At 33.9% G+C, this 26,762-nt stretch overlaps 2 protein-coding genes and 1 non-coding gene across 3 annotated transcripts; all 3 read left to right on the top strand.

The window, feature by feature from the left end:
- TRNAK-CUU lies at window positions 1-73 on the top strand. The gene has a single exon. It is a non-coding gene; the product is annotated as a tRNA-Lys (tRNA).
- A 7,446-nt stretch (window positions 74-7,519) lies between these two features.
- LOC110106022 lies at window positions 7,520-8,480 on the top strand. Its single transcript, XM_020835744.2, has one exon. It carries the CDS (start codon window positions 7,607-7,609, stop codon window positions 8,219-8,221), a length of 615 nt encoding a protein of 204 aa, XP_020691403.1. The 5' UTR covers window positions 7,520-7,606; the 3' UTR covers window positions 8,222-8,480.
- An 8,948-nt stretch (window positions 8,481-17,428) lies between these two features.
- On the top strand, window positions 17,429-26,232 carry LOC110106004 (dentin sialophosphoprotein). Its single transcript, XM_020835718.2, has 2 exons — window positions 17,429-17,557; window positions 24,252-26,232. The coding sequence occupies exon 2, from the start codon at window positions 24,271-24,273 to the stop codon at window positions 25,924-25,926; it is 1,656 nt and encodes a 551-aa protein (XP_020691377.1). The 5' UTR covers window positions 17,429-17,557; window positions 24,252-24,270; the 3' UTR covers window positions 25,927-26,232.
- The last annotated feature ends 530 nt before the right edge of the window (window positions 26,233-26,762 follow it).

Raw genomic sequence — 26,762 nt, 5'->3', positions numbered from 1 at the left:
GCCCGTCTAGCTCAGTCGGTAGAGCGCAAGGCTCTTAACCTTGTGGTCGTGGGTTCGAGCCCCACGGTGGGCGGCGCCTTTTAATTTGTTTTTCTGAAGTTGATTTATTCTCGTTAAATCTAATAATGAATTTGTTTAATTTCTCAATTTTTGTATTTTAAGCTCAAGCAATGCTAAAATCGAGTCTTATATATTAATATTTTAATATATTATCTATTCAAAAAATTATTTAAGGGCTATCAATTTAATATTTGTATATCCATATATATTTCACTTGTTCATTAGAATTATGATTCGTTTGGGACGGCTATTTTATTGCTTCCTAAAGCAGTTTCATTGTATAAAAAATTTAATTTTTGTACTAGGAAGTTGCTTTATGAAGCAGAAAGAAAGCCGTCCCAAACGAAGCCTTAGCATTTGTTTGGGACAGCTTTCTTACTGCTTCTTAAAGCAGTTTTGGAGTACAAAAAAATTAATTATTTATTAGAAAGTACTTTAAGAAGCAATAAAAAAACCGCCTAAAACAAAACTTCATGTTGTAAATGAATCGAGTTGATTTAAGGATTATATTGTTCAAGTTCATTCTTTTTTTAGTTTAAAATGGACTATTGCATGATCAGAATTTTAAAATCTTAGTTTGAACTTGTTTATTAATTTCATCGTCCGTTTTTAATTAAAAAATTAGGATGATTTATTATGTATTATTTATGTTTGGTGAATCTTAAAAGTTCTAGGAAAATATTAAATATAAAACATATAGTAACTTATTTCATATTTTAATCATACATATACATCTAATAATATTGACAAGTCATCATGGAGCAACTCGGTAAGACGGAAGGAGCCCAAGATCTCTTAATTCCGACATCTTTATGTTGAATCAGTGCTTCATGATTGAAGGAATCAAAATGGGTCATCCGATTGAGTATTCTAAAATTGCTCCAAACCTTCTTAATTTTTACGAGATGTGTCATACCCAAATAATTATAAATAGGCTCACTATCTCTACATAAGTGGACCTTAGGCCAGAGATTAGAAAGAGCTCTGAGATTTCAATCATCCAAAGCTCCACCTAATCGTCGATCACCACCAAACCTTCGCCCACACTCTGTTCATCGTCGGACTCCTCCTGACCACTATCAGACCTTTGCCCGACCACTATCGTCTGCCAGACCTCTCGACCGTTGCCACACAACTTTTGATCTCTATTGCCTACCAACCTCGGTCCTTTGACCACCATCGTCCCACAATAGTCCTTTTGATCCCCATCGCCCAACTGCAACCATTACAACTCCCGATCACTCATACGAAGTTTGACCGGTTCTTCAAATTATTGTAATTTCACTGTCTCCAAGTTAAGAGACACATTAAATTTTGTAACTTATTCAAATATAGTGGAATCTCTTTGATGAAAATCAAGAACGGTGAAGAACACGATGGAAGCAGAAAGGGGAGAACAGGGAAAGGAAAACTTTCTTTATTAATGAAGTAAAAACATTCCTATCATAGTACAACCGATCCTATTATATAGCTGATAAATATAGTGAGAGATACACGTGTCAATAGCGGATAGGGAAATAAAATATGTATTACAATGAATTATTTGTCTATTCTAACATTCCCCCGCAAACTGATAGTTGAGGTGCAACTGTCAGTTTGGATCGAAGTGTTTTGAATCTTGGTGTGCTTAACGGCTTTGTGAAGATGTCAGCAACTTGATCGATTGTGCTGATAGGTAGAAGCTGTATATTTGTGTTCTGTATGTGATCCCGGACGAATCTTTGATCGATCTCAATGTGTTTAGTTCGTGCGTGAAATACCGGATTGTTCGCCAAAGCAATTGCCGAGGTATTATCGCAGAAGATGTCTACTGGAGTATGGTGTGGTATATGAAAGTCTAGCAATAGCTTTTTAATCCAAAGCGTATCTGCTGTTGTTGCGGCGAGAGCTCGGTATTCAGACTCTGTAGATGACCGGGAGACGGTAGATTGTTTCTTGACTGTCCAAGAAACGATTGTATCGCCGAGGAAGGTACAGTGACCGGAAATTGATTTCCGGGTTAGTGGATCCGCCGCCCAATCCGCATCAGAGTATGTACGTAGTAGTAGGTCTGATATGGATATGGGTATGCCGAGATCCATTGTGCCTTTAATGTACCTTAGGAGACGTTTGAGGAGATGAGTATGCAAGGTGGTTGTGGATCATGCATATGTTGAGAAAGCGAATTGACCGCAAACGCAATGTCCGGCCGTGTAAGAGTTAAATACTGCAGGGATCCTATCAACTGCCGGAATGTGTGATGATCGAAGCATGGTGTGTCTTCGGAAATCTGAGAAGGAGGTTTGGTACAGGAAGGGTTGTTTACCGGATTGCATCTAGTTAAGTTGGCTATGTTTAAAATAGATTGAGCGTAAGAATGTTGAGACAAAAAATACTTATCTTTAAATGTCTCTATTTTGATTCCAAGGAAGTGATTTGCTGGTCCCAAATTCTTCATGGTGAACTTGTTTTGAAGTTGTTGAAGAAGTCCCGAGATAGCCGAATCATCATTCCCGGTTAGTAGTATGTCATCGACATATACTAAAAGATATATGCGAGTTCGTCCATCTTGTTTTGTAAGTAACGACTGATCGGCCATACCGTTCAGGATGTATATTATGACGTCTGATTTGCCATTGAGCAAAATGAGAGAAGAAGAGGAGGATCGATCCTTAATCTGATACCATGATGAAAACCAAGAACGGTGAAGAACACGATGGAAGCAGAAAGGGGAGAACAGGGAAAGGAAAACTTTCTTTATTAATGAAGTAAAAACCTTCCTATCATAGTACAACCGATCCTATTATATAGCTGATAAATATAGTGAGAGATACACGTGTCAATAGCGGATAGGGAAATAAAATATGTATTACAATGAATTTTTTGTCTATTCTAACACTCTTAACCTGGGCAAAGCCACAATATCTAAAAACATATTTGTTTACAAATCATCAACACACATAATTTTACTATTTATAATTAAATGTCATTAGGTTACTCTTGTCAAGATGCTCAATTTTACTGTTTTTTTTTTAAATTGAAGTTAAAATAATTTCAAATTAAAATATTTGCCGATCAAATAAAATATTTTTAAACAGTGTATTAGCTAGCTGAAAGAATTGAATTAGGCTTCGTTTGGGACATCTTTATTATTGCTTTCTAAAGTAGTTTTTAAGTACAAGAATTAAAAAATACATATTAAAAAATTACTTTAAGAAGTAATAAGAAACCCGTCCCAAACAAAGGACGACTTTCTCAATGCTTTATAAAGCAACTTTTTCTTTAAAAAATTTTAAATTCGAAACATTTTTGTACTAAGAAACCATTTGATAAAATAAGAAAGCTGTTCCAAACTATTTTCATGAACCAAATTATTTTCATTGCAAGTTTATATTTTCATGAAGACAGATAATATATTTTAAAATATTTATTTTTTGCAAATTCTAAGCACTTTATTATAACCTGGATGCTGTTCCGATTTTGTGGCAGGCCAACTGCTACTCCACTTGAAATCCTTTTGTTATTAATATAGCTATGAAGATAAAATTTTAAATCATCAAATTTGTATTAAGATAAGTTCATATTCAATTTATTTTAAAGTATATTAAAAAAATTTAAAATATATTCTGATTGAAATTTAATTTTGATATCATGATTGAATTTTTTTTTTCAAAAAAATATTAGTATTTTGCTCCACTCAAATTCCCATATCCAAACAAATCCTAAAAGAGGGTGCTATTATTTATCGTTGCTTTCTCTCAAAAAGTAAAAAGGAACTGCTACAAACGTGGCTCTCTCCTCTCAATAGCGAGCGATTATTTCGTCCGGTCAATCGAATGCGTTCAGAGATCAATAATCACGCGCCACATCATCAAAAATTTGATATTTGACACTCGGTATTGCTCGGTATATATTCGGATCGTTCGATTTTTGACCGGACGTAATAACTTCTCCTCAATAGCTCTTGCAGATGCAGGGAAGGTTAGTTTTCAGTGGGCTTTGTATGGGAAATAGAATTTACCTAATTTTTTATGTACCATATGCACTAACAAATATTTAACATTATTATGTGTCAAAAAATTAAGTGGGGAGAGAGAGAACGAATTTTATCATTTTAATTATTATTAACAATTTACACATCAAAAAAATAAGATAATAAAATGAGTATGATAAAAATTATTTTTTACATAAAAATTTTCGAATGATGATTGGTATATCATCAAAAAATTATCTTGATCAAGCTTGAATCTCGAGGCAAAGTTGAATTGAAAAGTTTCAAAAGTAAATTAGGAGTCATGTGAACTCTGATTTCAATAAACTTATAGTCGAACCGAACATCTTGAAAAGATGAACCCAACGACACCAAATTAGATCCAATTTGAGACCAAATGTGTCCAAATCAAGGACCTAAAGCGCATTTGGAAGGTTCAAACTATAAATTGGACAATCAAATGATTTCCAAATGTGGCATGCTTATAGTCGAATCAAGTGGCCTGACAAGATGAATCCAACAAACTCAAGATTGCCAAATTTTGACATTATTAAGACACTCAAATACTCGATAAACGGTCCATAATCATGGGAGTTAATATCGGTCGTCCATTGGAAATACTCCCAACTTGCACTTAATCTTCTCTGAATTTACTGGCCATGCCACTCAAAAAAAAAAACTGTGAATATGCCTCTCATTCTTCATTGAGGGGGGCTAAGTAAGGAGGGATGCAAGGAAGAGAAAGAAGAGAGGAGAAAAAGAGAATTTTTATATCTTTTTGCCACCAAGCTCCTCCTCGACTACCACCCGGCCATTAGTCATTGCCGAACTTTTGCTCGGCCACCATCCATCTTTAAACCATTGTCCGGTCATTAGTCGTCGCTGGACATACAGCCAGCCACCGATTATCACTAGATTTCCTTCTGACCACTGTTACCAACTACAATCTTTTTGACCTTCGTCGTATGACTATGATCTTTCTTATCACAATCATCTACCAACTACGATCTCTCCGACCTTCGTCACCTGTCAACTATGGTATCTTCAACTACCATCTCCAGACTACGGTCTCCCTGACCGCCGTCCCCAGACAACGGTATTTCTAACCTTAGTCGTCCGCCAACTATGATCTTTTCGACCTCCGTTGCCCAACTATGATCCTTCTGACTATCATCACCCGACTATGGTCTTCTGATCTACATCGCTCGCCGACTATGGTCCTACCGACCAAGCGAACATATCAACACTGATTCTTTCAATTCCCACCATGTAATGCACTCTATATGATATATATTGGCTACATCGAGCTAAGGCCTTCTCACTAAGAAAGGGTCTCATTTGTAATAAACTACAAACATTATTGAAATTCATTCAAACTGGGTCAGGCCCCGTGGTTAATTTTTCCCCTTTTCAAAATTTTCTGCATAAAAATTCTGATGCCTCTTATGTACGCTATACTTCTAACATTCATTTGTTTGTGAGCTAGATCTTCGTACAAAACTAAGATATTAAACTTTATATATTTGTTTTCATGCACTCTTGTTAGTTATTACAAGTTGCCAAGATAAAATGATATTTTTTTTGTGCATATACAATATCATTTGATCTCGAGAACTAAGGCAAAAGTTATGGCATGGGACATTGGCCTGAAAATTATGGAGGAGTATGTGCTTGAATATGGCATTTTGGCCTGAAAATCCTTAGCTCTTTCATTTGTAACTTCTATAAGCTCTCCCATGAAACTAGAGAAATTGTTGAGATTTTTGTCAACCACCCGTTAGGTAATCGAGCTGACTAGACCACTTGAGGTGGCAGAAGGATTGGTGGATGGTGGGGTAGGGTTTAGGGTTTAGGTGTAAAGGAAGAGGAATTTAGTGGTGGATAAGAAGGGGAAAATGATAAGAACTTTTTTTTAAGTATTGGATGGATGCGAGGGGCACAAATAAAGATGATTTTTAGTGTAAAATAGAGGTGAGAATGCGGCGGACAGGTTGGTGATTGCTAGCCTTGGGATAAAAGCTAGAAGACACTACAGTAAAATCACTTATTATTGACGGCATTTTTCGACGGAAATTGATCCTTTTCCGGCGGGTTTGTAATTTACCGACAGCTTCCGGCTGCAAAATTTCCACCGGTAAAATCCGTGTAGGAAAAATATTTCTGGCAGCAAATATTTCTGGCAGAATAAGGCCGTCGGAGAATAAAAAAACATTAATTAAAAAAAGAAGATGCCTACCCACCCAACTACCCGCCCGCGCTGCCCACTGCCCGCCTGCCATAGCAACTTTCCGCATCCCTTGTAATCGAGAAATATTAGCCACAACTTTGATAATTTTATATTGAAGTTATCTCCTATTTTACAAAAGAGCTTTTCCTTGGAATGTAAAACTCTTATTTATAAAAAGTATTTAAACCATGTTAAGGGTTTGTTTTGGATGGTTATAACGTTTTATGAAGTTGGTTGATAAGTTGCTATGGGGAAAGCAGCTTAGTTATTCTTGTTGCAAAAAGCACTTCCACAAAAAAAAATCTAAAAAATAATGAAAATGCGACAAAAAAATAGTAGCCAAACAAATTGTGGATGCTATCTAAAAAGTAAAGCTTTGAGAAATCTATCCTAAATACACTCTAAAGTTTAGTTTGGGACGGCTTTCTTACTACTTCTTAAAACAGTTTTTTAGAACAAAATTATTCTTTTTTGTACTAGCTAGAAAGTTGTTTTAAGAAGCAGTAAAAAAAGCCTTCCCAAACGAAGCCTAAATCTTACATTTTTCATGTATCTAAATTTGTGTATATAATTTTTTGTTATACTTAATTAATTATATTATGTGTGAATTATAATTCATTGTTAAAGGGAGTCTCTCTATGGCATGATTGTTTGACACATGGCAATAATAAACATTTCTTAATGCATGCATGAAACAATTTTTTTTTTTTAAAAAGGTGAAAGTCTTATGTGTCCCAGCATTTGTATATGTATGTATACATATATATGTATGTATATTTATATACATATATATATGTATATACATATATTCATGTTTTTTAAATACATAAATGACATATTTATTAATTTTATACTATTAGTGAATGCTAGAAAATGGATATTTAAAATAAATATGAACGGCCCCAAATTATAAAATATGTAATATTTATCATAAAAAGTGTATTTCTATGACTATTAATACAATCATGATTTCATTTATATGAGAGATAACATATGCTTTATGATGAATTCTAAAAAATATGTTATTTTTCATTTCCATCATCAACCTCCACTTTCACCCTTTTTTTTCTTCATAGTCAAACGCACTAATCAATGAACTGTTACCACTTCATAAGTGAGATTTGTTAGGAAATTTTAATGCAATAACTTTATAATTGCAAAACCAACCCTCTTTGTAATTCCCTAAATTATTGTCCCCTCCCCCATTCCCTTTTAAATACCTCCCCCACCCTCTTCTTCCACTCACCCAAAAATCATAGCAAAGAAGCTAACTCTCTTGTCTCTCATCCCTCCATTTTCCTCTTCCTTAAGAGAAAACAATTACAAAAACCAGCCCATACAAATAAAAAATGGAATCAATCAATCCTCCTGCCATAGCCAAAAAACTATGCCACATCGTGCAAGTGATCTATTACATGTTACGCAAGGGCATATCAAAGAGGAAACTCCTATTAGACCTCCACCTCCTCCGCAAGCGCGGCAAGATTGCTGGAAAAGCCCTTGGCAACCTCCTCATGACCTTCCATCACAACCACCACCACCACCACCACCACTACCCCATCAGCATGAAAGAAGTAGAATTCAGCTGTAGCAATACCCCTTCCTATGCTTATAATTACTTCCACGGCGCCATTACCAAGAGAAAGAACCGCCGCCACTGCCACCATGATGATTTCGATAGCTTCGACACGGTAGAGTTCGCCATGGCATTTCAAATGATGAATATGGAGGACTTAGATGCGGTGTCATCGACTTTGCCGACGCCTTCACCGATGATGGTAAGACAATTGAGAATAACTGACTCGCCTTTCCCCATGAATGAGAATGAGGTTAGAGATGCAGGCAGAATAAATGAGGAGGCAGATAAGTTCATAAAAAAGTTCTATGAGCAATTGCTAATGCAGCAATTGGCATCTGAAGATGTCACCCCTGATAGCTACAACTACAGTCGTCGAAGTAGATGATCGGCTAGAACTAAATTATGTTGGGAGCTAGATTGATTGATTCAATAAGGATATCAATAGTAATTAATTACAAGTTATTATGAAGCTTTCTTTATGTGTACTCTTTTAGTGTCTCCTTGAAAGAAATTTGGATTAGAATCTGGTGTTCCAATCGATTTAAGTTAAAATATTCTAATCCAAAGTTTCTTGTGACTAGTTGTTTGGGGTATCTTTTGTATGTGGACAATGAATTGTGCAATGAAAGTCCTCTCTTTTTTTACTTTTGGCAAGTATGAAGACTATGTTGGGTGCATAATGAGGGGGAGTCTTTGTTAAAAGGAAAGTTTGCCAGTTGTAATTTTTTAGCTTCTCCTTTTAGCTTTTCTACTTTGAGATATTTAATAATAATAACTAACCCATCATAATTTTGTTGTTACAATGCAAGAGGTCGATCACAGCCTCTTTATTGTTGGAGGTTTGTAAGAAATTTGTTTTAAGACATGAAAATAGTCTAAATATCGATAAAATATATAATTATATAAAAACATTAATAACTATTATAAATTAGGCTTATTAAGATTTTGAGTAGAAAATTAAATATAGTGTGTTAGACTCAATTTTAATCCACAACTCTTAACATATGACATCAGAGCCAATATAAAGATTTTAAGTACACTAATTATTTCTTCACTCGATATGATCACGAGATAAGGATATAAGAGATTGAAGAGATCAGAGCTGATTAATTATTCATTTATTTTCGTGCATATTCTCTCTTTTTTTTTTCAACACCAAATGTTCTACAAAACCTCCTTTAATGTTGATTTAATTGATTTTTTAATAACTTGCTCTATATTATTTATTTGAATATTATTATATTTTATTAACTACAAAAACTATTTATATTGCCAAAAGTACAAGAATGATGTAATATTTAGCAAACAAATCCAATATTAAAATGTTATCTATTTATTTAACTCATTAATATGATAAATATATTTAGTTAAGCCCAATTAAAATTTGATGCAACTCGAACTAGATAAACAACAAATAAATAAGTTTGAACATGATTTTGAAATTCTGTTCGTGCTCAAGCTCAACTCAAACTCAATGAGCAAAAAAAAAAAAAGAATAAACTATCACTTAGCTTAACTTAGTTCATTTTCAACCATAGGTGTGACAGAGGCAAAGGCATTGCAGGCTTGCAGGCCACCCACCCGTTCAAAATATATTTGATATGCCTTGCAAATTGGAGAAATTATTATGTGCGGAGCCCATACTGGAAGAACCGTCTAGACTATAAATGTACACACAATGTGTACACTAATTTGATACACACTATGTACAAATGTGTACACAATGTCTACACTCACATGTTCGAACGGTTCTTTTCATCTGGACTCTGCATAAAATAATCTCTATGCAAATTAGGAGGTCATCCAACTTGGATTAGCAGGTTCAATCAAAGGCACATTATCTTGCCTACTATTTTTGACGACTTCAAAATCTCATAATGATATGATCATTTTAATAATAAATTTACATCATTTAATGCTTAAGTATATAAAAATATTTGTTATTTAAAATTACTATTTTTCTAGCTCCTTAATTACATCATAATTCATATTAGATAAAAAATTTTATACTCCTAATAATAATGTTAATATGAACATTTTATGAAAGATAAAAAAATTATAATAAGATGGAAGCTATTGTGCATGAATTAAAATGTGTTTCATGCACAAAATTTCAAGTACAATTATAAAAAACCCTCATGTGCCTTAGCAGCTGAGCAAAGAATCTCACTTCTGTTCAAAATATATCATACAAACATGCAAATGTGGGCTACAAGCCATTGCTCTTTTCAGGGCACTTAAGAGAATCTTTGGCACTTTCCAATTACATGAGAGCACAGTACAACCTTAGTACACAGGCCAGTCCTCTATAGCTGGCAGCCATTCCATTCAATAATGCTCATGCAATAAAGGGCAGGGGCAGCGGGCAGCGCGGGCGGGGGCAGCGGGCGGGAATCCAAATTTTTTAAATTAAACAGGTTTTCGGGTTCACCCGGTAACCCGCCGAGTCAGCCCGAACCCGACCCGTTTTAAAATCAGGTCGGGTCCAACCCGGATTTTTCGGATCGGATTTTTGTGTCGTGTCAAATATTGACACCCCTAATAACACCCAAATGAATCTCAAGTCACGTGATTTTGGACTTCTTGTTGCTTAGTTTGGTTGGTGATCTTGGTGGGCGAGTACTGATGGGAATCTCCCAACCGTACTCGATTCTTCTAGAATGACAATGCCTCTTGATACGTCATGCAAAAATTATCTTGATCGGACACGAATATCGAGGCAAAAAGCTAGCCAAAAACTTCAAAAATTAGATCCGGGAGCATATGAACTCTGATTTCAGCGATCTTATGGTCAAACTGAGTCTTGGTGGGTGCCTCTTCTAGATCAGTTGATGATTAGTCACGTAGCAAAATACCTTTTCAGATGTGACAGCAGGTGGATACGCTGTCCCCAACACTCTACTATAGAATGTGTATATTGCAATATTTGTCACAATATTTTTATTAAAAATATATATTATTATCCAAATACCGCGTTGGCCTACACTCTACTTTGTTAGTGAGCATACACAAAACGACAAGTGAGTATTATTTACCATTGGAACCATTTTTTGGTCTTGAAAGCGAAGGGTAGGGGTAAAAGAGAAAATAAACAACTTTTTTTTGCATGGCTGACACTGAAAGGAAACTTCATTGAATGTGTATATTGCGTCTAATAATGGTATATTAAATTAATATATTGCAAGCCTTTAACTTTTTTGGTGTTGAATGATCACTACTTCACATTATTACTATCACTAAAATAATAATCACTCATAATTACAATTTATATAATTACAAATTAATGAGTCATTTTGTAGCTTTTGTAATAACAAAAAATACTTAAAATAAAAAAAAATGATTTTGATATTTAGAAGTGTGATTAAATGATAACATCAAAAAATTATAATGGTTAAATTTGTTACATCATTAATATTATTTTTCTCTCATTTATTGATATATTATATAGTATAATATAATATTATAAATATTAAATTTTATATAATTTAATTTTAAAAATTATTTTGTTATAATTATTGCTCTCTTATGCCAAAATCCTTAACCAAATGAAAGCTTCATATCTACATATTAATTTCTTGCAGGTTAAGAATTGTAGAAGTGGATGATTCTGAATATAACTATTGGTTCCTTTTAATAATACAAATTCATAATTTTGCTCTCTTCTTTCGAAATGACAAATGCTGGATTTCAACGAGCTTTTATAATGATTTAGAAAATCAAATGAGCTTAATGGACGATAATGAACGGATGTTATATGTACTTATCTGTTTCTACAATCATGCAATTCCAGGGCAGCTTTTGGGTGTCTAAGGATGCTAAGGGCATCTCCAACGGAAAACTCCATTTTTCGCAAAACTCTAAAATGTCGTGGTGATGCTCCAATCGAACGCCATTTTATGTGCTTATGCGAAGGTAACGATCCTTCTCCATTTCGCACGTTTTTCTGTTTGAGAGAGCAAAATACCGTACGTGAACAGTGCAATGCCAATATTGGCGTCGCACTGTTCACCCGCAAGTAAATGACAGAAGATTTGGCGTTCGGCTGGAGCGACTGAACGACGTCATACACTCGTTTGGCGTTCGATTGGAGATGATCTAAGGGCTGTCATATTTGTATTCTACGGGAAGAAATGCGTAATTTCTAATTATCATGAGTTTAATTTTAACAGGTTTAAAAATTTATTATTAAGGATTTCTTTATGTTTTCTAGTTTTGTTTTGGTCTTTGCTTGTTTTTGTTGCAATTGGGGTATTTTTTAATAATTTATTTTAAAGTTATAGCTTGAGATTTTAGTATTTTACCTTTTGAAATTATGCATTATAGTTAAATGAATGAATTTTGTTCTCAATTGATCAAAATAAAAAACAAACCCACAATTAAAAATATTCAAAAAAATTAGAGCCACAATTATATTAAAAAAAAACTCAGTAAAGTGTTATGGTAACTTTAATTTCCTTTTAAGCTTATGTGCATTACTTTTGATTTAATTTATAATAAGTTTATGGTGGGCTTTATAATAGAATCCAGATCTACACGAATGCTTTTTTTTTTTCCTTTGAACACCATTAAAGTGTGGGCTCCACTCAAATTGATGGTTCTTACACTAAAAATATACACTTAAAATTGGGATTAACACTCATAAGAAAATAAGAATATTAAATTAAATAAATAAGGTTTTGTTTAATTAAGACAATTTTATATTTAATTTTTTTATGCTTAAAATTTTAAATTAAAATAATTTAGTACATTGATAGTTATTTATTTATTTATTTATTTATTTTAAATTAATTAAGATCAAATTTTACACTTGATATTAATATTCTCACATTGTGGATGTGCTAAGTGTAATTTTCTAAAATTTTAGTGGCAATTATTTTAAACATTCTTTTTGTGCGTTTCCCAAAAATATTAAAATTGTATGTGTGAAATTCTAAAAATGCCCAATCACTTTTTTTAATTAAATAAAGGAGATGAGAGCATTATTGGTGGCCTCGCATTTTTTTAACCGATTCCGTAATTATTTTGTGGTTTTTCCGGCGACTTTTCCTTTTATAAAAAAGAAAGGCAAAGTTTTGTAATTAAAAAACTATGCGGCCAGTCTCGCATGGAAAAAAAAATAGGCGTACAGTGCGTAGCACGAGAAAGGATTGCAGAGAGTGACAAGTGTGTGGCGGAGAAAAAGCCACTTATAATTTTAAAATAAGTATTTACTATCAAAATTATCTTATATTTTCATTTAAATATTATAAATAGCAAGTTAAAAAATAAAAAGTTATAACAAGCGGGATAATTTAGGCTTTCTTTGTTCGATATAATTTTTTATTTTTTTTAAGCTTTTTTAATATAAAATTTTTAATTTTAAAATTATTTACACTAAAAATTTACTTTAAAAAACAATTTAAAAATTGTCCCAAAAATTATGATAATACAAAATTGGGAGTAATTTTTTATCTCATATAGTTGTAAAAAAGATTATAAGAGAAATAGTAGATGAATAATAATAACTATCAGTTGAGCAATAATGGTCAGACAACGATAATCTTATAATCTGAAAATGATGATTGAGCAATAGAAATTAGATAATTTGTGACAAATAATTGAAAATAAACTATAATTGTTGAGTAGTAATGGTTAGACGAGAGCAACATGTTATGGTTGTCTAACGACAGCAATAGGAAGGCTGCGATGGCTGGAAGTGGTTGTCAGTGTAGAATGTTAGAAAGAGATATAGAGTTCTTCAAATTTATAAGCTCTCTCATTCTTAAGTCTAAACCTTCTACATTTAGAAAATGTAAGACTATTTATAGTATTTTAGAGTGCTATTTTAATAAATTCATCCAAAATTTAATAACACTCCATGGCATCACACATGCTAAATCATATGATTATTTATTTAGCATTTAAAACCTCAAAATCAATTGATATTGAGCTCATTAGATTCATCTAATCGAACCCCATCAATTTAACTATAATTATACAATATTTGGATCTAGTTTGGTACCTCAATTAATATCCTAAATTATATATTTATTTCAAGTGCTTAATTTAGGCTTTGTTTGGGAAGGCTTCCTTACTGCTTCTTAAAACAATTTTCTAGCACAAAAATTAAATTTTTGTACTAAAAAACTGATTTAAGAAGCAGTAAGAAAGTCGTCCCAAACGAAATCTTAGTCTCATTTGGACTCAAATCGGATAACCTTTTATAACGTTGGGCTCGTCTTATAAAATGATCCAGTTCAACTATAAGTTTACTATAACCAACATTTCGATGGTCCTAAATTTAATTTTGAAAATTTTAATATATATAAAATAATACAACGAGATTAATGCTGATTTAATGAAATTTTTTATGACATATCAATTATAAAGAGTGCCCATTTTCATAATTGAAAATACGTTAATAGCATATAATAAACTAATCAATGTTCATTTAATATAACTGACCGAACATTATATATATAAGATTTGAACCGCTGACCATTTTTATTTGGAGGAAGTAAATAAAAATTAATTTTGATATTTTTCGAGTATATGAAACGGAATTATTATTTATTTATTTATTTTTATATAAAAAAATGAGACATTAGCTATATATGAAGGCATAAATAGTTTTCAATGAACTTTTGAAGCCTAGCTATCGGCCCATTGGCCTATGCTGAAATTTTGGGCTTTTAATGTTCTTAGTGTAATCACATCAAAGTTTGTTTTTTAAACGATATAATTTTTTTTTTTTTTGAAATTTACATACATATCATTTTATACCATTCTATTTACATATCTAATATTTAAAATTTTAATATTACATACATACCACTCTATATTATTTTAATATCAAATATACCACTCATATTTCCTTCCAACCAGTCATATATTTCATTTCTACCACACACATTTGATATGAAAATGAAGCATGAGTGGTATATATGTAATATTAAAGTTTTAGATGTTAAATATATTAATAGAGTAGTATATGGTGGTATGTATGTAAACCTCCTTTTTTTTTGCAAATTTATTCACATGGAGATTTTTCTTTCAAGAAGGGAACAATTTATATTTTTTTCTTACAATTTGATAAAAATAACATTCATGATATGATTATTAATTATCACATTTTCTGCTTACTCAACCTCCTTTCAAGATCTTATCAAAGTCATTTGATCTAATTTTGAATTAAATCAAATTTGAAACAAGAATCGGAAAGATTGATTCTATCCAAAAATAAATATGATATTAATTAATTTTTTTACCTCTTTAAGTCAGATTATTCATCATTATTTATATATATATGGTGTGTCCTGTAATATTTGTTGCGGTAGAAAGTGATATAGTTTTGTGTCTTAGCGTTGTACGGAGATCCAACACATAAACATATAAGAGAGTATAATTATAGGTTTATAAGGGATACCATAATTTTTATGCGAAAACCTATAAAAAGGAGAAAAATCACATAGCCTAGTCCAATTTGAATGAGTCAACTAGTGTTTGCAATTTATTACAAATGAGGCCCTTCCTTAGAAGCAAGGTCTTGGCTCGATGTAGCAAATATACGTCGTATATAGTGAATTATATGGTGGCAGTCAAAAGAAACAATGTTGAAACATCCGTTTTGGCGACATAACCATAGTTGGCGAGCGACGTAGGTAGAAAGGATCATAGTCGAATAAAAGTGGTTAAAAGGACCATATTCTTGTGATGGAGGTTTGAAAGACCGTAGTTTGGTGGTCCGATGGCAGTCGGTGAGGGTCCGACGATGGTGTTGGAGCTCTTAAAACCTTAAAGCTCTCTCAAATCTCTAGCCAAATGTCCCCTTCATGTAGAGAGTAGGGGTCTAATTATAGATTTTCATGAGTGGCACACTTCGTAAATATAGATGATACATCATGCAAAAATTATCTTAATCAAGCACGAATCTCGAGGCAAAATCAAATCAGAAATTTCAAAAAATAAAATCAGGAACATCTGAACTTCAATTTCAGCGAGCTTATAGTCAAACTGAGCGTTTCGGAAATACGAACCCAACGACACCAAATTCAACTCGATTTCGAGCCTAAGTGAGCCCAAATCAAGCACCCGAAGTGCTGTTGGAAAGCTCGTACCACAATTTGAGTTACCAAACGATCTCCGATTTTAACGAGCTTATAGTAGAATCGAGCGGCTCGACGAGACAAATCCAATGAGCCCAAGATCGCCGAATTCTGACATCACTAAGGCCTTGATATGTCCAACGAACGGTGCACGATCGAATGATTCAATATCATCCGTCCATTCGACCACTCCCTATTTGCCACTAATCTCACACCTATTTACAAGTCACGCCACTCCAAAAAAAAAAACTATAAATATAGCCCTCATTCCTCATAAGAGGGGACTAGAGCAAGAAGAAAGTAACAGGTGAGAAGAGAGAGGAGAAGGAGGAGAATCAGCTCCTCCTTGACCACCGCCGGAGTTCTTTCCACCGCCTGAAGACGTCGGAATTCTGCCAGATATTCGGGAAATGCCGGGATTTTGCACAACTTTGTTTTAATTCAGGAGAAACTTAGTGTAATATGATTGTCATAACTTGTGGGACGAATCAGCTTCTTATAATTTACGCAACACTAGTGGAACTTTTCAATTGGGCGCGACCCCGTGGTTTTTCTCTTTCAGGGTTTTCCACGTAAAAATCATGGTGTTCACTTTCTTTTCTGTTTATGTGCTGAATATTCGTACAACGCTCAGACGTAAATTTGCAAACTCTACCGCCGCGTATATTCTAGCCCGCAACAATAGAGAAGATCCGGGGCAAGTTCGGAGTGTTCCATTAAATGGCCCGTATTGATTCCCTCAGTCTTAGAAAGTTTTTCAATTGTTTAAGTACCTTAACAATGTTAGAATTCAACGATCTTGGGCTCGTTGGATTTGTCTCGTCGAGCCACTCTATTTGACTATATGCACGCCTTATATGAATATAATTTTGTCATCCAAATAATGCTTTGAACCTTCCAAATATGGTTTGGGCACCCGATTTAGACCCATTTGAGCTCGGGTTGGACCAATTTTTGTGTTGTTAGGTTCGTCTCTTTGAGACGTTCAGTTTGATTATACGTTTGCAGAAATTGGATTCAGATGACCCCGAATTTATTTTTGAAAGTTTCCAACTTGTATTTGACTAAAGATTCGTGCTCGATCAAATCAATTTATGGTGATATATATATATATATATAATGAATTTCTGAGTAAGGTTTATATTAATACAAGACCGAGTGGGCTACAAAAATCAAATTCATAATGAATTTAGGCTTCATTTTAGAGGCATCATTCCCTCTTTTTTATTGCTTTATAAAGCTACCAAAGAGAAAATAATTTTTTAAAATTATTGTAAAAAATATTTTTCTAATATATAGTTTTTAAATAGTAAAAAGTTAATAATCAAATAAAATTTATGATTGTAATTTTAAAAAATAATACAATAAGAAAGATATACCAATAGAGCCTTGAATCAAACTAATACATTGGATGGTTAAAAAAAATTCCTAAAACTATTTTTTTTTTCACCAACAAGAAAACAACTGCCTTATTCCTACTTAATAATAATAATAATAAGACAAATAAATATAAATAAGGCAAAAAGAGCCTTTTTGTTGCCTCTCAAAAATCTCTTTCATCTCCTCGTGAACCATTCCTCCTCTTTCTAAACTCCGATCTCTGATTCCGAGCGCTCCTCCCAATCTTTCATATATAGGTAATCTAAATTACAGTTTCTTTCTTTCTTTCAATTTCTACTTTGCATTCTTCGCATTATCGCTTGCGGTTGTTCGATTCTGTACATTCCAGATCCAGCTCCTTAGATTCAACGAACCGTTCATGTTTCTACGTTTATATGGGTTGCAATGCCTCAAAGTTCTCTTTTTTTGTCAGGATGATTTTAATATCGATTTATAATTGTGTTTGCTGATTGGATCTGTGGGGTTCTGTTTGAATGCCGGAAGTGTGTCGGTAAAAGGAAATTAAGGGCAACGTGGTGTTAGGTTAGCAATGGAAGAGATAAGATTCCTTTGACCAATGGGATAAAAAAGGATGTTCTTTTTCTGTTTGTTAGTACTCTGCGCGTCTTTTTTAACTTAAACAGGAAGGTATGTGCTATCTTTTCATTTAATATGCAGATTAGTCAATCTGATTATCGAGTAATCCATAGATCTAATGGTTAACCAATGTTTTTAGATATGAAACCTAGTTCATGATTTGATCCCAGTACAGGATTAGATGGATCTTTGGGTGTTTCTCTCAACTTCATCTCTTAAAAGCTTTTTTCTAAGGCCTCGTTTGGGAAGGCTTTCTTCCTGCTTCTTAAAACAATTTTTTAGTATAAAAATTAAATTTTTTTTACTAGAACTCAATTTTAAGAAGAAAAAAGAAAGCATCCCCAAACGTAGCTTAATTCATCATCAAATTTAAGCGGAAGCATTGTATATCAATTATGAAGGTCAAAGAAAATGTAAGGTGGCTATAAAAGTGGGAACTTTAATGTTGCTGGCAAAAACTTTAAGGCAGTTAAATGTTTAGCACTTAAATCATGAATATTTACAAAAACAACACTCTAATGATTTGGTTGCAACTCTAATGATTTGGCTACATCTTAATGATTTGTTAAATTCTTGATGATTTAGTTGTATCACATACTAATGCATATGCACATTAGTTTATTTTAAACTCTTGGATATTAGCTTTGTAAATAAGAAATATAATAGTTTTATATACATAAATTCTATACCTTTAGATGATTTTAGAGGCTCCCCAAATCCTAATTCAACTCAATTGAGACTAAATTAAGCAAGCAAATAAATTCAGGTTTAAGTCAGTTCAAGTTAAGGCTAATGGATTCCAAATAGGCTTGAAACAAGCAAGGGGATTGTTAGGATTTTCAATGAGAAGAAGAAGCACTTCCTTGGATAGGAGGGAGAGAGGGAAGGGAGAGGGAGAGACCTCAACTCAAATCTTTATTGCTTGACCATACCTCCTATTACAGCCTATAGCCTATTTATAGGCAACAAATAGCTACACCAATGATAATACAAGCCATTCAAGAAATTAAAGAAAGTATAACTCTAAATCTTTGACCAATATCCAACAATCTCCACCTTGACCTTAGATTTACATTAAAAAAAAAACGATATATGCTATCCACAAAGAACAGCTTCGCCGGTCTTCCCCACCAATTGCATCCATCGGACGGTTAACATTTCCTCAAGAACTGCACCACCAACTTCTTGAGTTTCCTGCTTCACGAGCCCTAGCTCACACACACATGTGTCACTTCTTCCGCATGTCTAGCCACAGTCTTATGCCCTATGCTTGCACCCTGAGCCTCTCTCCTCGTGCCTTGTGCACATGCGGTATGACTCTGTCTGCACCCTAAGCGTATCCACCTGCGTACTGAGCCTTGCTCAATGCATGCTCCTTGCGCCCTGCTTGTCTCAATGCGCCTCACACATCCACCAGAGCCTGCCGACTTGCCTGCTTCCACTACACGTTGTCTGTAGTGCCTCCGCTGATCTAACCAGCACGACATCAGGCCACGCCTACGAATACCTCCCTTGCCTGATTTCTTGATCAAGAATGTACTTTTTCTTGATTCCGACAACTACAGATCCGTGGCGCTAAACAGCCCGCACAGGCCCTGACTCTGAGCCTTACCAGTTACTACCACTGCTTCCTCCATACATGTCATCCTTTCTACCATATCTATCCCCCCTGGCACCATCACCAGAAGAGCATTCCCTGACAAAATGACTAGGTTTTCCACATTTCAAACAATCTCCACTGACAAAATCTCACCCTCCACCAAAGCTACGACCACCAAGATCCCGGTCTCGGTCATAGTCACGTCCTCCATCACGATCCCTGCCGGAACTTTGTGGATGAGCTTTATCTATAGTGATAGACCGCCCATCAAGACTGACTCCATTCATTTCGTCAATGGCATCTTCCATTGCTCTTTTTCCATCAAATGTGACAAAACAAAATCCATGTGATAGGCCAGAAAACCTATTTACAAATTACAGCCACAGGTCATCCAGTAATATTCCATTTAAGATCATCGTTTGCAAAAAAACATCATGTCTGCAGATCCTAGAGCAAGATAATAAGCTAATTTTGTGGCCAACAATCAACAAAGAAAGACTCATCATCACAAGGCATTTGACATCAGTAGCTCCAACTCCTTTCAATCCAACCTCAGTCGCAGGTCCTTCTAACAGGCTATGAATCGGCTTCTTTAGACAAGAAAACCTCCTTCTCCTCCACCTAGCTTTATTTCCTCCAACAGTCTTTGATACCAAATGTTAAGATCTTCAATGAGAGGAAGAAGCACTTCCTTCTTGAGCTTCTTGGGAGAGGGAGAGAAGGAAGGGGGAGCGAGAGAGCTGAACTCAAATGCTTAACCATACCTCCTATTACAGTCTATAGCCTATTTATAGGCAACAAATAGCTACGCCAATGACAATACAAGTCTTTCAAGAAATTAAAGAAAGCACAATTCTAAATCTTGGACCAATATCCAAGAGGGATATATGGTATCAAAGTGAGATCTTAATTCATGCTAAATGGGTCCAAAATAATGATTTTATAAATGGTTTAATGCTACCCCATTTTGGAGGCCAAATTTTGAAGAAATTAATAAAGCACAGAGTAAGTCAAGGACAAACTCAGGAATCTAGGGTTATCCAATTCTTTTTCACCAAAAGAGGAAATGAAAAAATTATCTAAAACTCAAATCAAATCTCCTAAAAAGGAGGGGTCAATCACTAAACCAGCAGAGTGATTCAAGAAAAGTTAAGATAATACTATAATTTTCACCCCACAAAATCTGCTCTCTTGATTGTTGATATCATTAGATGAATGAATTGAAATTAAAAATCATTGTTTATTATGTTTGATTAGGAATTATCATATTTTAGTTGATATTTTTGGTGCAATTCATACTTCAAGTTAGATTTGAATTTTTCTGCTGTTTTCTTCTTTTTATTTATTAGAGAAATGAATGTCTATAAATATAACATATATCTAAGCTTCAAATTCAATTGAATAGTCAATTCAATTGGCAGAATTGTCTGTCTCCTATCCTATCATATGAACCTTTCTCTCTATCTTAACAGTCTTGCTTTAACTAGGATAACCCATGCCTCTCTTATTTTATCTTACAAATCATGATCCAAAGCATGCAATGTGTATCTTGAAGCCTGTGTATCTTGAAGCCTTTAACATGAATCCCAAGCTACAAAATTGATTTCCAAGGTGTAAATCTCAAAATACTAATTCCTCTCTCTCCGATCTATCCACTCTCTCTCTCTCTCTCTCTCTCTCTCTCTCTCTCTCTCTCTCTCTCACACACACACACACACACACACACACAATTTTAGCTACATTATCTTTGTTTCCTTCATTTGGCAAAAAAGAAAGAAGGATTAGGGTTTTCATAGAAACCCTAATCTGGTTATAGATCTCTACTAAATGCATACTGCATAGTAATTTTCTTTACGTTGATCATTTTCCTCATCTTACATGAAATCTTGCATTATTTCTTATTTGATATCTTAATTTAACTTATCATGCATGTGTGAAAATACATTGTGTGTGAGAGAAACCCTAGAAAATCTGGGTTCACTAAAAACCCTATATTACACAAACAATCCATAATATTCCTTGAGTTGATATCATAATAAAATCATATTGTTGCGTTCAGTTAATTTAGAATGACATGGCTATCAAAACATTTGTTGCACCTGAAGGAATTTTTATCTTAGAAAATCTAGATTAAAAAAGAATAGAAGAGAAATTTACAAGAATAAAAAATAACCTTGCTTAATTTATTAAGCAAGTTTTCCATATAATATCTTGCATTCTTGAAAGAGTAGCAACTCCAGGTATTGAAATCATGATATCAAAATTGATCTCGTAGTGAACTGCAACATTATTTGGGTTGAATATATCCTTAGAGTTAACTACAAATTATATTTGCTTTATAACTAATGGAAACTAGCATGGAAAAATGAGTTTAAAAGGGGGAGTCAAGATTCGTGAGGCTTTCCAAATTCTAATTAGTATGCAAATTAATCCGGAGCAGACTTAGCCATGTCAAATCAAGGCCAATATACTCCACATGTGCTTAAAACATGTAATAAGCCTTTAGTATCATGGTGGATTATGATTAATGCTAAACGAGTTTAAAGCATTCAGAATTTTGGAGAAATTAATAAAAAAAATGGAGGAAATCAAGATTAAAATCAATGATTCAATGGAATATTCCAACTCCCATGCTTAAATAGGAGATATGTGAGGAGATGGGGAAGCAACCCAAAATTCAAATCGTATCTTCTCGAAAAAGAGTGGTTGAAAGAGAAGATATTTACGGGAAATCAAGATAATACTCTAATTTTCATTTCATAGAACCCTTTTTCTCTTTTATCCACATCATAATGAGGATGAATTTGAATTCAAAATTCATGGTTTAACGTGTTTAATTAGGAATTATCTTATTTTTTTAATAATTTCAACATAATTCCTAATTTTTAAACAGATTTAAATTGCAATTTGAATTTTCATATAATTTTCTTTAACAGGGAAATGAATGCCTATAAACTAGAGTATACTTTGCCTATAATTTCAATTGAATACATTTCAATTCGATTTGTAAATAGTCTCTATCCTATCATTGGATCCTCTCTCTCTCCTTCTATTTTTAGCCGAAAAAAATACATGGTGCCTCTTTCTCATATTTTTCTTTCATAAATCATAACCCAAAATAAGTGAACATATCTCAAATCCATTAATAAGATTACAAAGGTAAGGGGGCTCATTTTTTTAGGCGTAAATCCTAAAATACTTGATTCCCTCTCTCTTTAAAGGTTTTAACCACATTCTCTTGGTTTATTTCATTTGGCCACCACACATGGCAAAAGGATTAGGTTTTGCATGGAAACCCTGATTAGGGTATATATCTCTATTATATGCATGATATTTCTCTTTATGTTGATCATTTTACCTATCTAACATGAAATCTTGCTTGTTTCTTAGCCTAAATATGCATGCATGAGAGATATTCTACATGAGAGAAACCTTAGAAACTTTGAATTCTCTAAGAATTCAAAGGTTCATAAATAATTCAACTAGTTACATAGCAATGTGCTTCATTATTCTTGAGTCAATTTGAAATCATAATGCAATCATATTGTATAGTCCAGTTAATTCCAAATCAATTATTTAACAAAAGAGAATGGATATTTAGAATTTCAAGGGTACATACATTATGAGAACATTGCACTCACTGGATGCATTCTTACTCTTGAGTTTTAAAACCCCGGGATTTATTGCATCTCATAATACCCAATGTTTTTCTATTCTTTCATCTTTACATCCCGTTGACAAATTCGAAGGCTCAGGTTCTCTCTTTCTCTCATACCTTATATTTAACTACTGGTAGAATTTATAGGCTGCATACTGGTAGAAAACAGCTACCAACGTACAGGAAATTGCTGAATTTCAGAGAAATTCAATAAGTTTGGTGCAGGAAATTCAGATTTGCTAAAGAAAACAACAAACAAGAGTCTCCAATTCAGTAAACAAACAAGAAAAACAGCAAACAATATAAATTTCTTCAATTCGAGAGGAAAAAACAACTCTCCAAATGTCTAGCCAAGAGACTAGAGCCCAAGCACACCAAGGAGATCCCAAATTCATATTCAAATTCAAGATGATCCCTAAACCAACAAGAGAGACTAATTAAAGCAAAATAAACATTACATAATCCCTAAATAGCCCCTAATTCAAAAATTTCCTCCCAAATTAATTAAGCTTTGGGCCCCACCAAGGCTTCCGCCCCCCCTTCTGATGTCCGCCCCTCCCTGTCTGGGCCGGCGGGTGTAAGCAGAATTGATCCGAGTTGGACCGGTTCAGATCTAACACATACCATATACTATAATACTGGTAGTGTTTATGGAGGCACTCTGTTACATGATCTCTATTCATCCTTTTGCCAAAGAAACCAACTTCAAACTATGCTTCACTGACATTGAAGTTAGAACTTAAAAAACTATTAAAAATATGAGGCAAAAAAGAAAAAAAAAAATCACGATCTTTCCACTAACGTTAATCGACTATTACATGAACCATATCCTTGCTTGCAACTTAGGAATATTAGGACGATCATAAATGCAAATATTCTAGCTTGACTAACCTCGTTTTAGTTCCATGCTTCATGACATTTTGTTAGGCTAATTCTAAAAACTCTATCTCACAAACTTGATAGGCATATTAATTTTTAGAATCAAATATACTTGAAGTTCAGTTTATTTAGTTATGGATTTAAAATTTGAGGCTTAAACGACACCATTTGAACATAGAATTGTAGCTTAAAATGAGGTTTTTTTGAAATTCTGCAGAATTGTTAAAAGAACTGCAATGTTTCACCATTCAAGCAATCGTAATCACAGGCCCAAAGGCTCCAATGTGAAAAAGATACTTCAAGTGGTTGTGCTTCTTGCTGTTGCTTGTTGGCTATTATACCAAGTCAAGCATTCTCGTGATAAAAAAACCGAATATGTTGGAAATGATGAAAAAAAGCTTAGCAAGGGAGCTGAAGAAATCTATCTTGGCCGTAAAGGTGATGCTGGTTCTGAAAATGTTATCATCATAGACACTAATGGTCAGGGTTCTGATGAAAGCACTGAAATCAAACAAGATGAAATTCAGCATAATTCTTCGCATTTAAATAGTGATGATAAGTCTAATGAGATTCCTCAGAATCATGAACATGAGGATTCTAAGCAAAGTAATATGAATAATGGTGAGAAAGAAAGTACACAGGAGGAACATGTTGATTCTCATGCTAATGATGGAGAGGAAATTTTGCACTTGCCCAGTGAGAGGGAGAAGTCTTCGGACCAAAATGACAGTACTGATGGAGGCAGCACGCATGAAGAAAATGATCATTTAAAGAAAAATGGAGTAAGTGGAGAGGTCAAAAGTGATTGGATTGTTGGTGATAAAGTTGAGTCAACAATGACTGGTGAGGAGACCACTTCAATCTCTGGTGATCAAACTGTAAGCAGTGAGAATGTTGGAAAGGAGAACGAACAAAAAAATGGTGAAGCTAGTAATCAAGAGGTGGTATCAATGGATGATGAAACTAACAAGGGGGAGGAGCTTGGCTCTGATGATGAAAATATCAAGTCTCTTTCTAAGGCTTCTGATGATAATAAGATTGATCAAGCTGATATTGGTGAAAGATTTGACGATGAGCATGTTAGTTCACATGCAGGGGATTCAGTAGAATTTAACATTGATACTTCTCTCCAGAATGGCAATGAGGCTTCTAAAGAGAAAGAGATTGAAACTAAATTGGAAAAAGCTGCTGAAGTTGAAAACACTGATAACAACTCTTCAGGAGAAATTAAGATCGATGGTGAATCTGAAAAAGAGATTGAAAATTCATCCTCCAATACAGAAGTACAAAACTCTAATGATGCTTCGAGTAATGTTTCTGTTGAATACCAATCAGATAAAACTTCTGATACTGAGGGAACCACAAATGTAGATAATGGACAAGAAACTTCATCAGAAGCTAATAATAACGAGATTGTGGAACTGCAAACAAACAATGAGGATGCTAAGGTGGAAACTGATTCTGAAAGAAGGGATGCTGGTGAGGCTGGAAATTTTGAAAATAATTCCGTTGAATCTATTGAAGAAATTGAGAAATCATCTGAAGGCACTGAGCAAAGCGGTTCAGATAATGGAAAATCTGATGATGTGACTGGTTCTGATCCAGGCAATGAAATATCAGGAACTGGTCATGAAGATCATATAGCTCATAAAGAAGAAGGAAAGAATGACGTTGCATCAAGTGATGAAGCCATAACTTCAGATGATTCAACTAACGAAATTTCAGCCGGAGAAGCTGTTCAAACTGAAGGAGGCAATATCTCTGAGGCTGAGAGCATCAATCATGGCAACACCGAAACAGTGAAAACCGTTCAAAGTTCTGACGTAGAGACTAAACAAGAGAACACAAACTCAAGCGCAGAGGGAGAGGCTTCAGAAGAAAAGGTAGTTTAGTAGGATAGTGGAAGAATGCAGTGCCATTCGAAGCTTTGAAGCTGTATAGTCCGTTTTGTTTCCATCTCCTTTAATGTGTTGTGAAGTACTATGGATTTTTCCTTCTATTAGTCTACTATTCTTCCTGCTTCCAACAAATGCTTCAAAAATTATCATTAGAATTTAGCTTTAATGTACTTCCTTTATGAAATTTCTCCCTTTTATTGCTTTGAGAGGTGTGTATATTAGCTGACAGTAAGCCCCTACAGTTCCATGCTTGCTGCTGCATGGGAATGATAATAAAATCCCTGAGATTATTTTGTTTAATTTCTGTTTTCACTTTATTACTTCTTTTTCTCTGTTTTTAGTTATTTATTCAAGTTCAAGATTTCAGCTGTAGCTTTCATATGTTCTGATGAGGAAACACATCGTATTCATCCAAGTGGCGAGTGTAATGGTACTTGTTGCATCTTGAAACACTCATGGTGGAAGAGAGATGGGTTGTTTAGCATCCTAATTTTCTAAGAAAATATAACATCTATAACGATAAAGAGAGAGTGCAAGAGTAATAAGAGATACCAAAAATTTTACGTGAAAAATTCTAACAACAACATAAGCCTTTGTCCTACTATGTGGGGTCGGCTTCATGAATTCTTTTTCTTCATTGTGTTATGTTAAAAGTCAAAATTTCGTTTAAATTTAATAAAGAAATATCATTTCTATTATTTTCTAACTAAGTCTTTTTAGGCTATCTCTACCTTTCTTAACATAAGTCAAATCTAATATCTTTATGTGAAAGTTTTTAAAAAGGCAAAAAATCACGGGGTCTGATTTAGTTGAAATGGTTTAATTAGTGT

Source organism: Dendrobium catenatum, unplaced genomic scaffold, assembly GCF_001605985.2.
Source record: "Dendrobium catenatum unplaced genomic scaffold, ASM160598v2 fragScaff_scaffold_9, whole genome shotgun sequence".
Classification (NCBI taxonomy): Eukaryota; Viridiplantae; Streptophyta; class Magnoliopsida; order Asparagales; family Orchidaceae; genus Dendrobium; species Dendrobium catenatum.
Note: the sequence above shows the minus strand (reverse complement) of the source record. Positions and strands in the feature narration are given on the sequence as shown.

Coding starts and splice junctions, on each gene's coding strand:
- LOC110106004 (XM_020835718.2), top strand. CDS start 24,271: ATGTTTCACCATTCAAGCAATCGTAATCACAGGCCCAAAGGCTCCAAT.
- LOC110106022 (XM_020835744.2), top strand. CDS start 7,607: ATGGAATCAATCAATCCTCCTGCCATAGCCAAAAAACTATGCCACATC.